Source organism: Amphibalanus amphitrite, unplaced genomic scaffold (assembly GCF_019059575.1).
Source record: "Amphibalanus amphitrite isolate SeventyFive unplaced genomic scaffold, NRLGWU_Aamphi_draft 000305F_arrow, whole genome shotgun sequence".
Taxonomy (NCBI): domain Eukaryota; kingdom Metazoa; phylum Arthropoda; class Thecostraca; order Balanomorpha; family Balanidae; genus Amphibalanus; species Amphibalanus amphitrite.
Window position 1 is genome coordinate 497,981 of NW_024881800.1, and position 13,607 is coordinate 511,587.

Here is a 13,607-nt window from a genome sequence, read left to right on the forward strand (position 1 = left end):
TTGCAGACAGATACGGCAGACAGGCAGACAGACAGCCGGCAGATAGGTATGGACTTTTCGGGTTTTGTAAAGCGTTTTTACTTTAATCCACTGTTTTCAATAGTCGGTAGTTTATAAGAGAACGTCTTAGATTTAGCAGAATGCATCAAAAACATACACTAAAAATGTTCGCAGAGAATGGTTTTATTATTGCAGCCAACTGCAAGCCAAAAACTTGATTGGAATTTCGATTTTTGCGTTTTTTAGTGCGAAAAATTTCAATGAAAATTCAAGAAAAGTTCAGCGCTACGCTTGGTACTGAAACCATACTTAACCCCTCGCAATTTCCGACGACTAGCCTTATCGTCAGGACTCAGGAAGGAGCAGTGAAGTCAATGATCGTTCATTGGTGACTATTTCTATGGCTTGCTGAATCTGCCTAAAACCCAAACCTTTCGTAGTCGCCCACTCGGAGCATTGTGACGCCTCGGCACAAGTCCGCTGCCGCACGATAACACAAGGACAGAGACGGTACAGGACGTCACGTAAGGACGACCGGGGTCGAATCGAGACCGCTAAAGGAAAAATGTCCCCACCCAGTGTTCTGCCGAGCACTGCGCGTAGGTCTCCGGGACACCTTCCCTGCAACACGGTAACACCTGTGCAGTGTGCAGCTAAACGGACATGTTATTGTCACTTTACAGTGCACGCGATATCGCAAAAAAAGAACTAACAAAGTCGTGAAAATGAGCTTAAGTGGTAGCGAAGCTGATTAACACATTTTCAGATTGCTATCAATTGCGCGCATGACTTGGTCACTGCCGCTAAACGTTTCCTTATTTTCGGCTATCGTTTATTCCCAGTCGATTTCTTTGAAACGTATAACTGGCTACATTTAGTATCGAATAACGCTCGCAGCCAACAGGCATTGATCTGATAGTGGTCGGTCATTTGGCATGTCGCGGTCTCGAAACCGTTTTATTCCGTGCACCCGGGCCGAATTTTCTTCCTGAAAGCTGTAGGGAAACTCGATAAGGTTATTTTTCCGATGTCTGTGCGCCGCATAGATCTGTGAAGATCTTATCGGACGACACAGGGTTCCATCATTAATCACACACCTATTCGCGTGTTTTTCGCTGTCAGCGCCGCCCGGGTCCTTCCTGTTCGTACTGTTGCGTGAAGGATGTTCCCGGTCGAACAGGCCGCCAGCCCGGTCATGTTCAGGACGAGGAATCGGTCAGGGTCACCGCCACGCGTCTATGACGAATTTGGCAGCGCGTTGACCCGGTAAAGTCAAAGGTGTTAGCGCACCCTGTCCGCAAACGTCCGCCTTTGACCATCACTTTGCGTCACTGACAACGCGCTCCGTTTTAGCGACATAGCCTGTATCATTCGTATCTATGTGCTTCAAGTGTGAACTCAAGTGTCAAAGCACTCCATTAGATCAATATGATTTTATTCTTTCTTTGCATAACGTTTTGAATATTGTAATTGTAACGTTAACTCATTGGCAGACAATTGTTTCCTTTCAGTGACAATCTCTTGTCTTGAATGTCAGGACAACATACAAGATAAATAAATTTAGCCTGTTCTTTTAGAGGTTTCCTTCCTATATGAAACTGTTGTCATGTTTGGTGGCTGTCCTCTTGGACGTTTAGGCCGCTGTGTTGCCTGGTGGCTGTCTTCTTTGGTAGTGGCGGTCGCTGTCCTGTTCGGGGCCGCTGTCCCGTCTGGCCGCTGCCCTCTCGCAGGTGCCACTGGCGCGCCGGACCAAATTCCTGCGTGGCAGTCTCGTCCCATCACAGGCCTGACTAATGCAATAAAATTACCGGCGGTAATTACGGTATCCCTTTCTCATCATTTCCATACGGGCGACGGACGCCACTAGCAGCGAACCGGTCCGTCCTGAGAACGGCGCACCACTTCTGCCGCAGTATGCAAATGCGACGCGGCGGCATGAGACAAAAACGCGAGATAGATGGTCGGATTAAACAATCCAGATCTGCATAGAAGTCGCGCTGATTGCTGCGGCCGCTCTAGACCGAGCCGGCGCTCCCGGGCCAAGACAATGCGCGCGCCGGCGCCCCTGAAAAGTTCCCCTAATCACAACGTGATCCTATCTAAAGGAATCCGGGGGTCGGGCCGGCCTGGCGCGGGAGCGCTCCCGGGCGGCACAGACGCCAGGTGAGGCGGTGATTTTTATGCTTTGCGAGTTTTTGTCTTGTTTTTTAGCGCGTCGTCTCTGCTGGCGCGGCGCGCGCGCGTCACAGCCAGCGGTTAAAGCGTCGCATCGCGCGGCGATTTGAAAGCGCGCCTGTCAACCGTGCTGAGCGTTACAACCAAGGCCTCTGACCCGGGCCAGCCTTGACCGAGTGAATAAAACGGCGGCGCCGATTGTGGCGCCCATGACGCCACTGATTGTCGAGGATGATTGTCATCGCGCCGCTTCTGGAGGATAACGGCTTCTAGCTTATTCATCATCGATCCTTATCACGAGGAAAGTGGCACAGAAGTAGATATCGGTTTCCCGGATTTTGCTCCATGAATTATATCACATCAGTGGTTTATATCGGTGACGAGAGACGCTCCTTGGCGTCATCGGAAGAGTCGCCGCCGCTAAATTGTTACCGGGTGTGATCGTTCTCCATCGGTCACGGCCAGGAAAACGCCGCCAATCGAGGCGGACACTTGCTCTAACAAATGTGCCCGAGGCTCTTAGCTGGTGGACGAGCGCAAAGTTAGCTCGTGTCAACTTCATCAGCGCATTTCAGTGCTGATTTATGACCGGTAGTTCTGGGGTTGTTGCGGACAAGACCACTTAGAGCGGAGTTTGGTCACTTAGTGCCGAAAAATGCGCCGTTTTAAGAGTTATGAAAACTGACTCTAAAAGCTGACATCCGCCTCGTCGGCTGGCCGGCAGCCATCAATCACAATAAGCGACCATCACTGACTGGCGTGACACACTATCGTGAATCACGAAACGGAGACAGGCCCCAATCACACATTGTTTTGCGTGTCCAAGTTTTGTTGCTACATGGCTATCGGTGGGAGTTTTTCAGGAGTAATGCGCTTCATTAGGTGCTCGTTGACTGATCGAAGGGGTGACGGGAGGAGGGACGTGTGTGGGTCGTCACAGGCCCTCTCCCTTGGATTCCGCATGGTAACGTCCACGTCACATTAGCTGCGTGTGCTATATTTGAATTTGTTTTAGGCCAGCTGCTCTGTTGGGCTGAAGAGGCATCATTATTGTTTATCTTACAGCTAGAAAAACGCAACTACAAATACATATATTTATCGTTTGGGATTAGCGGAGAGGTATGCCATGGGTGTTGAAAGTTGTACGTTAGAACAAATAATAAATTTCGAACGCAAAACTGTCAACTGCCTCTGCTGTGGAGTTACAAGTCATAAGTGAGGGTCGAACTGAGAAAAAAAAAACGAACTATAGTGAAACATAAAATATTATGACCGCCATGCTAGGACAAGCATATCCGTGGATAGACCCACTGATATTATTGAAACGGTAAAAAAAAAAACACACATACATTTCGAATGAGACGTTCACCAGCATGACGCCAACCTCTGGCGATCGCGCGTCGAGCATGATCTCCTGCATGTCGATGTTTCCCTTCCACCTTCTTCTGTATTCCATCTCGTCTCTGGTGACTTCGGTAAGGAAATCAGTGACCTCGGTGACCTCGATAAACTCAGTGACGAGTTTGTCGACCTCGGTGACCTCGGTGACGAGTGCGGTGACCTCGGTGACCTCGGCGACGGGGGCGGTGACGGCGGCAGCAGGCGGCACGCCCTGACCGTCTCTGTGCCTCAGGGCGTTGTCCCGGGCACACCCGACGGCTCGCCAGGCCGGGCGATGTCACCACGCCAGCGGATGACGCCTCCCCTGCACCGGATGACGTCTCCGTACCAGCGGATGACGCCTCCGTACCAGCGGATGACGCCTCCGTATCACCGGATGACGCCGCCCCGTCATCAAGAGACTCCGCCGCCACCCGGTGAGGGTGCGTTCGGGTCATCCCTGGACCGTCCTCCTAACGACCCCAACGAGACGAAGGTCGAGCAGGACGAGATAGATCGCCAGCGAAGGGCCGATACCTACGAGCAGCACGGCGAGTCCGTCTCTGAGAGCCACCCAGAGACACTTCAGGACAGAATCAAGACCAACGACGAAAGCAACGAATCCGCAGAGGACAGAAACGGGTCGGCGGAGGACAGAAACGAATCCACAGAGGAGCGCGGAGACGCGTCTGAGGAGCGCAGCGATGCAGCGGAGGAACACCATCGGTTGTCGCTGCCGATGGGTGCGATGGCGCCGATGGCTCCCACCGGATACCCGCTGGCGATGGAGTTCTGGCAGTCGCACCAACTGGCCGCGTCCAGACTGGCCGAACGACTGCTGTGCGGAGTTCAGGTACAGGAGGGGAGGGGATGGGGTGGGTCTGTAGTCTGGCATACGGCGGGACTGGGGTGTGACGTAAGGATTGAGGTTGGAGGATGTAATAGTCTAAGTACCTATATGACGGGGATCAATGCATGCTTGCTCTATTTTGGTTGTGTCGTTAATGCAGACTGATGACACGTTGTGTGCAGTGATAACTGCTAGATTTACTGATTAGCGTCACCTTTTTAGGAAACATTAGTCAGACATGATAAATAGCCTTTGGACATCGATACCAGTAATGAGCAGCATGATACATCTGGAAGTGAACTACTTTGTTGTAATAAGGCAATCTCCGCGGAAAATAAGGCGACTTTTCCGTGGAGCACATTACCACATACTCTTATCAATCTTCCTCATCTCTCGATACCGCAACGTGACCAGCATTCTCAGCGTTCGGGAACAACTTAAAGCGGTGAAATAGTTGCCTGATCGTTAGTAGTACATAAGGTGATCTTTTTTCTGAAAACCTCATGACGCTGGCATTATCTCCTGTACGTATTCCTGATAAGTTTCTCGGAATTCGGTATTGGTTACAGCACGACCACTGAGTGTGGAAAAGGATGTCATCCGATCACTTCCTAGAAGCGGTCCACACTGCTGCATAAAAATCGTGATTGATAGATCGTTCGGTGTGAAATGCTTTGCTGAAAAGTTAGAAACAAAGGTAAAACGCACGAATTTGAAGTGTAAACATGATGTCATAGGAACTCTATTTTAATGATTTCATGATGTAATTGTTTCCTCAATGATAAGGAGGAAAAAAATCGAGCCATCGCTCATGCACTTGCAGTGCATGTATCGTCTTTAGGACAATCAGTCATGCAATCAACCCACGGCAAACTAGCATAATTATAATCTTGAGCTCTTCGTCATTTTTAGCGTCATTTTTTCCGAGATCTGTCCATTCTGTGACAGCTAGCACTTTCCCACGCTCTGATTCGTCGCCATTTTTCCTGGTCCGCATACGGTTTCCTCCTAACTGTCATTTTCCGTCGCGCGAGCACGTTCCATGACCGCGTACTATGCCGTTCGCGGCTCTGACTTTCCTGCTATTGCCCCGATTTGCCTCGTGCGGCTCGGCCACATAGCTGTCAATTGAGTCATTTGGTGAGGTGTCCTGTAATTGGGGCTCCTCGGGGCGGTAGTGGGGCGTCTTCCTCTTCAAATCCCTTCGTGGTTTCACATCTCAACCATAGAGCAGGAGCCTCTCTAGCCATCCATCTCCCTCTCTTCCATTCTCACTCCGTGAATCGTCAGTGCGCACGTCACCGCCGGTCGCCCGTTCCCGACCAAGCTCTGGTCTCTCGGCGGCCGGTCTCTCGGTCCCTGCAGTCGACCAGTGCCGTGCGCGCCTTACCCGTGCACCTGGAGCTCTACAGCAGGTGTCATTTGGTGTCGGCGTGATGGTCGGATAGGCACGTTGGCACGCCGGGTATCACCCCTCACCATCACTGGCTGCCCGAGCAGCCCGTGTGGCCTCAGAGCTCGTCCTGTGGCGCCGGGCCACTGACGCCTTTTTCTAAGTTCAACTGTGGATAAATTCACCTAGATACATTGTGACCACTATTAGGTTTGTCAGGAAAATGTGTAAAGTAGGAGCTACACAATGTATATTGCACTTGTTCCTGTTATGACTTATGGAATGGCCAGTATTGAATTATTCATAGTACGGTGTGCTGCAGTGAACCTTTGCCTGTTTTTTGGTTATTTATTGCCACCCTTCCTGACAGGTGACGTAGTATTTTTGTCTAGATTATTATGCCGATACGCATTGTAATAAACAGGATATTATTAGAAGGATGAATAACCTGTTGCTCATTTCTATCAGAAATAGAAAAAATAAACCATTGGTTTATTTTTTCTATTTCTGATAGAAATGAGCAACAGGTTATTCATCCTTCTAATAATCTTATTAACAATGCTCAGCTCAACGTTCAAATACCTAAACAGGATATCGTGTAACTGTGGTGTTAGAAAAGTAAAGCACATGTAAAACATGGTGCAACATTGCGATTCATGATAAGACGAGAAAGAAACCACACAACCACGGATCGGCTACATCGGCTTTGATGCGGGTTGTCGTATCAACACTTTTTGGTACAATTATCGCTCTTCCTTACTTTGATTGATATAAATAGAACAGAATAATGATGTTTTCCCACATAAACATCTGATTTAACACCATTAGGTTATCTGCACAATCTTGTATTTACAGAACATTATGAATAGGTGCTTGTCTAGTGCAGCGACATTTGCATGTTTTTTTTTACGAATGTTTCAATCTGAACTGTCGGATAGTTGGCGTGTGTGTGCGTGTAGGGTTCATGAATCGTGGAAGCCCAGCTATTCCAAATATTCAGATGCTAGCAGCGCCCCTTACTGATGCCCGTATATTACCCCACCTTAGTGGATTCGCCCCATGCAGCCCGTTTGACATTACCTCCGGTCATACTAGCGTCCCTTAGCCTGACGAGTCGCGCCCTTACCCACTATCTCAGCCCATTTACCGTGACCTCTTTGGACGCTCCCTCACATCACACCCTCACTGACCCTACCATCAGGATACGGAGTCGGCTGGCGACGCCGCCACCTCGTCCCAGAGCCAGCCGGTCACCAGTCTGGCAAACAACTTTTGGTACTCCAGCCAGCTGGCCACGGCGACGATGACCGAAAAACTCATGAATAACCTACAGGTAATGCCGCCGAATGCCGGCGAGCTTGGGGAATGGTCGTCTTTTGTTGCAGCTTCTTTTGTCGTGCTTTTGTTTTTTGTTACGTCTGGATGGAGCGCAACAAAACTACAAGAATCGCCGTCCAGCTTTACGTTTTTCGTTTTTATTGCATTTCAAGCGCGCATTTGAGTTTTGGGTTGAGTTCGTTTTGCTTCCGGTTTGCATGTTCGTTTTTGTTCACCTTCCATCGAAGGTTGTCGTGTGTCCACTCTTTCTTTTCGGGCTGTCCAGAGGTATTTGCTATTTACATGTAGTTCGGCACATTTTGCTTTATTTTTTTGTTCATCGCCTGGTTTGAAGCTCACTGAGGACGACTTATGAATGTCTTCCTGGATGAAATAATAGTTTTGTTCACACCTAAGTAAATTTGAGTAATTCTGCACGGTTTTCCAAATATGCATTTGCATGGGCCAGATATCAAAACAAGTTCCAAATAAGCGACTGCAATCCATAACATTGACTATTTTGATAAGTCGTGCGTGAAAATATCGTCTTTTTCCGTGTAACCGAAATCACATTTCCCTGTGGTGCACGATTCCAACAACTCATTGTTTTCGCCAAATGAGTCACCGTTCAGACAAGTGCAGTTGGCCTGCAGAAGTCGATATCCGTATAACGACTGAACATCCTCAATGCTGAGCTCCGGGGCTATTGTTAGACCCTGGGAAAGCAGGACCCATTCGTCCATCCGGCCCTCCGGGATTTTTTTTTTTCTTTCAGCGATAGGCATTTGGTGAAGTTTCCACGTCCGTCAAAATGAAGAAAGCTGAAGTGACGTTTGGGAAAATGGTCGCACGCATGCACGATGTGTAGAGAATGACTGATGTTTTCTCAAATTAGTCTGAGCTTTATCTCAATGTTCACTTAATTGCAGACATCGAATCGCATTCTGGACTAATCACATTTGCTTTTATCGGCCCTTTGCTTTTACTGTAAGGTTCAATAATCAATATATCGTGTTCACCCACATTGTCAGTATCGCTGTCTTTCCCACGGTAGTTAGATGGTGACGAGGAAAAGGAGCCGTTTTATGTACACCATGATTTATTGTTTGAAATCACAATCCAATAATTTCTTCAAACTCAACGTAACGAGACTTTCCATATTTTTTCGTCTTTGCCGCGTCCTGTTCAAGAAGACTATGGCCAAATGAGCGGGTAGCTGGTGTCATATCCAGCGTCACATCAAAGTCGGGGCCCTTACCGGCCCTCCATCGGTCGGCTGTGACTCGATTGTCAATGCCGGCACCGGGTCATGAACCGGACCTTTCCCCGACGAGCCCTGGGAACATTCTAACACAGGCCACACGGCCGAATCGGGCACGAATTTGGCACGCTCAGTGGAAGGGGGAGGGGGAGGGGGAGGCAAGCGATGTCATGTGCATTTCAGTTGTAACCCCGAACCGTGCTGAGGAAAGTACAAAACAAAGAATGTCAAAACGATAACCTTTGACGTCTTGTAATGCGTCAACACTTATTCATATTAAAATGAATAGATCCTGTTTTCGTATAAGCAATTCTTGGTATAAGAAAACCGTCACAATTAGGCAAATCCTCCTTGATTAGATTAGACCGTTATCAGCATTACATTTCACTTCGACTAGGATAAAAGTCTAATTTCCCTCAACATCATTATACATTGCTTGTTTTGCCTTTTACCATAACGAAAGCAAAGCAACCGGACAAATTGACATTGGCCAGCTAAAATATTATACAATAAGTAAACTTTATGAGTAATTAAAATATTATCTGCAGTTTTTGTCGACACCATCTCAATAGCAACATAAGAAACCCATTGAAATGACCCATTTTATTGTTTGACGAGAAGAAGTCTGAAATTTAATGCACTGTCTAATCATCATTGCATGGTAGTGCCGGTTCATTACCGTTTTCTCGAGGATAAGCACTTGATCATAAATGTAGTTCAAAAGCAATGCTAATATTCAACTGCTTTGTTGTATCAATCCATCAATCCATCTGTCCGTCTGTCCGTCTGTCCGTCTGTCCGTCTGTCCGTCTGTCCGTCTGTCCGTCTGTCCGTCTGTCCGTCTGTCCGTCTGTCCGTCTGTTCGTCTGTCCGTCTGCCCGTCTGCCCGTCTGTCCGTCTGTCCGTCTGTCCGTCTGTCCGTCTGTCCGTCCGTCCGTCCTTCCATTCATCTGAGACCTAGATATCAGAAGCAGCCCTCTACCCCACACCCGCCTAGACTCATCTCTGTTCTGTCCATTGTAACTGCGGGGCAGACCGGCGCACGCTCGCAGGCACCAATTAAAGACGGCCCGTGCCGGTGGTGGCCGATTGTGTCTGGCCACTGGCACGCAGCGGCCCGGAGCGATCCGTAACACCCCTCCCCTCCCCGTGATTGGAGGGGGGGGAGAAAGGTACGGCTCGTGCCGGGATGCGTGCGCACCAGAGTCACGGGAGGTGCAGTAGTAGCTGCAGTGGCAGGGACGAGCGCGCGACGATGGTTACTGGGCGAAAAATAAGAACGAGTAGCGAATGAGAAAATGGCTGTCATTTTTAGCGATCAAATTATTGGAAAAGGCGCGAAGTAGATTGATGAACTTTGTAGGTTTTGGATGCAGGGACGTTATAACCTGAACTGCTTGCATGTTCTCAAATGGTCCGATCAGTTTGACTGTCAAATACTAGCCTTTCTTTCTGTCACGTAACCACACATGTTGCGTTCGTAACAAAAGCTAATGCCGCCGATGAAGAGTTAACATCCAGTGGCAAAGTGATGGTTATGACAGAGACATTTTTCAGACGATTAGCCATCAGCCTTGAAAATGAGCAAATTAATGGTCTCTGTCACATCGAGCCTTGTAAACGGTTCTGGTTTTGTGCTGGCTGGGCGTACCGCCGACCGATAAGAAATGAGTGATTGAGTCAGTATCGAATAGTTAATGAAGAATTGCTCAAGCTTCCCCGCAACGCCTGTAATTGCGCTGGCAAATGCGCTCTGTCTGCCACATTTTGCTGGAGTTCATTACATGGCTCATAAAGTTAAACGACATTTGTAGCAATTTGAAGTTCACGTCCGAAAAACTAAGAAAATATTTACCAAAGCTGCTTTGTTGTGCAGCATTGTATGCACAAAAATGAGGAAAAACACAAATAAATTAATTGCAGAGTTGTAACAACACATTAGCCAGTTCCACAGGCTATCTGTGCACATCAGATGTAAATCCTGGTAAATGAGTGGCTGGCCACCGGCTGTGAGTTTATTCACCAGATGCCATGCAGCAAAAAGCCGGTAGAACTCGTAAAGCTTCCTTGATGTGACCAAATCGTTAGAAGATGGCGGATTTCAGTTTCCACAATCCACAATCCACACCGACAGATTCCATTCGATCAGAAATAACTGCTGCAGGGATGGGCCGCCGCTACCTGTCGCGGTGGGGGTGGTGGGCCGCCTCGGGGCACCTGTCTCCCCCCCCCTCCCCCTCCCCTCGAGAGGTCACTGTTTATGTGAGTGACACCAAGATCAAAGGCGCTCAGCGCCCGGGCAGCTCGTCTGTTTGTTCGGGGAGCGGTCCGGAATCCGTCATAGCGGCCCGCCGACAATGGATCATCTGGCTGGCTCATGGTTTTGTGGAATTAGGAGTGGTAGATGTGCGCTCAATCATCACCAGCATGCTGACAGATTTTCACTATTTGTAACTTTCGCAGAAGTCACCAATAATTACGGAAGAAATTGCTAGAAATTACATGGGATATTTATTGAAGTTGTCAATTTCAAATTTACAAAGTGTCAATTTGTACGGTGGCTACTAGGAATTTTGGAAAAATAGGATCCAGCGTTACCGCACATTCTTCGTCATGGGCGCCATCACCTTCACCGTTCACCAATACTCGGAATCGGTACAGTACGGCTGAAGCGCTTGCAAGCTGCTTAAGTTCGCCGACACATTTCCAGCATCCCTTGAGACATCTGACCACCTCTACACCGATCACATCGCCCTTTTTGCGCAGTAGAGCGCAGCTTCCAACGGGGGCAGGCCGCGGGAAAAATGTGACAACAAATCACATCTGGACACCGACTCGGCAGCACCGTACCGGTTCTCTGCAGAGAAGTGACCACTCTCTGCAGCCGCGCAAGATAACTAATTGGGAGGGGGCGTTTTTAGCTGGCTCTATCTGTGCACCGCTCGTCTGGCTGAGTGGATGGGTGAGTTCGGTGAGTCGCTTCACCAGGTGTACGGTGACCGTGAGGACCGTTCACCGGGTCGAGAGGAGAGATTGTGGTTTCCCTCGGGGCAATACGAGGAATAGCGATGCTTCCGGCGGGGGCCTGTGGAAGGGGGGTGAGGGAGGCTAGGCTACGCTAGTTCTGTGCACACTCAGTTCGTAGACACTAGCCTCGCGCACAATGAACGCCATGGAATATCTCATAACTTTTCGGGCAGGAAGATACAGAATGCAGCTGTTTAGCCATTCAGAGTTCCATCAAACTTATCTGGAGACGATCTCTGCGAGGAGGCCCGATTTCCCACCAGCCTCTCAGCTCATTTATCATCACCGATTCTACTTTTTCGTTCGTCTTCCGTAGATTACCGTGCATTCTGATTCTCTGGACGACTGGTATTGTTTTCTTCTCTTTATTTGCCTCCTTCCGGAATTTTATCGGTGGTGCGCCATGCCCTTTCTCGTTCTTATGCATTCATATAGCACCACATCTTTCACCATTTTATTTTCCATTGAGTGCCTGCACTTCGTGTCCCCTGGGTCCTTGTCTCCTTCCCCACCTGCCCCTGTCTCCCTGTCTCACCGTCTCACTATCTCCCTGTCTCACCGTCTCCCTGTCTCCCTGTCTCCCTGTCTCACCGTCTCCTTGTCTCCCTGTCTCCCTGTCTCCCTGTCTCCCTGTCTCACCGCCTCCCTGTCTCCCTGTCTCACCGCCTCCCTGTCTCCCTGTCTCCCTGTCTCCCTGTCTCACCGTCTCCCTGTCTCCCTGTCTCACCGACTCCCTGTCTCACCGTCTCCCTGTCTCCCTGTCTCACCGTCTCCCTGTCTCCCTGTCTCCGTGTCTCCACGTCTCACCGCCCCCTGTCTCCCTATCTCCCTGTCTCCCTGTCTCCCTGTCTCCCTGTCTCCGCGTCTCCGCGTCTCCGCGTCTCCTACCGGTCCGACTCGGTCGGGGGAACGTCCGTCTGTCAACTGGTCAGGCCGGCAGTCGGCCGGTGCACAGTTGTCAACGGTGCACCGCTGTGCACGACCGCACTCGGGCCGGACTGCGGCCGGTTAATTGCACAGTGTCCCACGGTGGTCGGTCAGGTGCCCTCTGATCTGAGTCGGTGGCTCTGACTTATTTGATCCGATTCGTTATGATCCAACCTAGTCCCCTCTGATCACAGTGAGACCGATCTCTGATTAGACCTACCTTCGTTGATCTAACCCATCCCTCTAGCGCGCCCTTTCTAGCTTTTGACCCGCTAACCGGTCTGAACGAACCCTTTTCTATTTTGCCCTCTCACCTGTGATCTAATCTACGTCCTTATCTGACCGGCCCCCCTTCTGCTCAGACCGGCCCCCTGATCTGACATGTCCCAGGTTCCTTCATGTGACCAGCTCCGTCATACTCTGACCCGCGCCTTTGATCTGAACTGACCCGCTCCCTCCTATAAGTCTTCTAAAGAATATAACTATCCCATAAATCCATTTAGACTTTTTTCCGTCTCTAATTCAAAGACCGATATAAGCGAAGCACACCAGAAGTGCTTCTTCCGAACGAGGACAACAAAGTGGTTGCGTAATAGTTCACTATTGTTGCATACAATTTAAATTTAATTCTTAATTGGATGACTATTTCAGGATTTCCTCGTTTCATCATGCTTCGCAGTTTTTTTTTCTACATGAATGCTAACAATCAGGTTACCTGACACTCAGGTCAACATCGTGCAATTCACAATTTCACAAAGCCTCAATTTCTTAGCATTTCATAACTAGTTTGAACTTTACCATGTTGCGCTTTGGTTCGTTCCAGAATGCGCTCAACTGCAACATTCCATCATCATTTCTTCATTTCTGCTGCAGCATGCTTCTCCTCCGCCCCTCTCTGTTCATCGGTTTATGTGTTGCTCGATTCCTCAGTTCCTAAGCATCGGTGCTCCCCAGGTCCCTTACTCACCTCTGTTTCCAAGTTTCTCTGTTGCTCCTACTCTATCCCATCAATTTTTTTTCTCTCTCTCTATCTCTATCTTTCTCTCTCTTTCTCTCTCTCTCTCTCTCTCTCTCTCTCTCTCTCTCTCTCTCTCTCTCTCTCTCTCTCTCTCTCTCTCTCTCTCTCTCTCTCTCTCTCTCTCTCTCTCTCTCTCTCTCTCTCTCTCTCCCCCCCTCTCTCTCTCTCTCTCTCTCTCTCTCTCTCTCTCTCTCTCTCTCTCTCTCTCTCTCTCTCTCCCCCTCTCTCTCTCTCTCTCTCTCTCTCTCTCTCTCTCTCT

At 49.2% G+C, this 13,607-nt stretch overlaps 1 protein-coding gene across 2 annotated transcripts in view; it reads left to right on the forward strand.

Moving 5' to 3' along the window:
* The window catches only part of LOC122388001 (zinc finger protein 384-like), a 78,787-nt gene that overhangs the window by 23,983 nt on the left and 41,197 nt on the right, over positions 1–13,607 (forward strand). The window contains exons 1-2 of one of the 2 annotated variants that reach the window (XM_043378730.1): positions 3,818–4,408; positions 7,000–7,131. In XM_043378730.1, the coding sequence (XP_043234665.1) occupies positions 3,851–4,408; positions 7,000–7,131 (690 nt within the window). In that variant the 5' untranslated portion in view covers positions 3,818–3,850. Of the gene's footprint in view, positions 1–3,817; positions 4,409–6,999; positions 7,132–13,607 lie in introns of those variants that run through there. The other variant, XM_043378731.1, reaches the window with a different exon arrangement.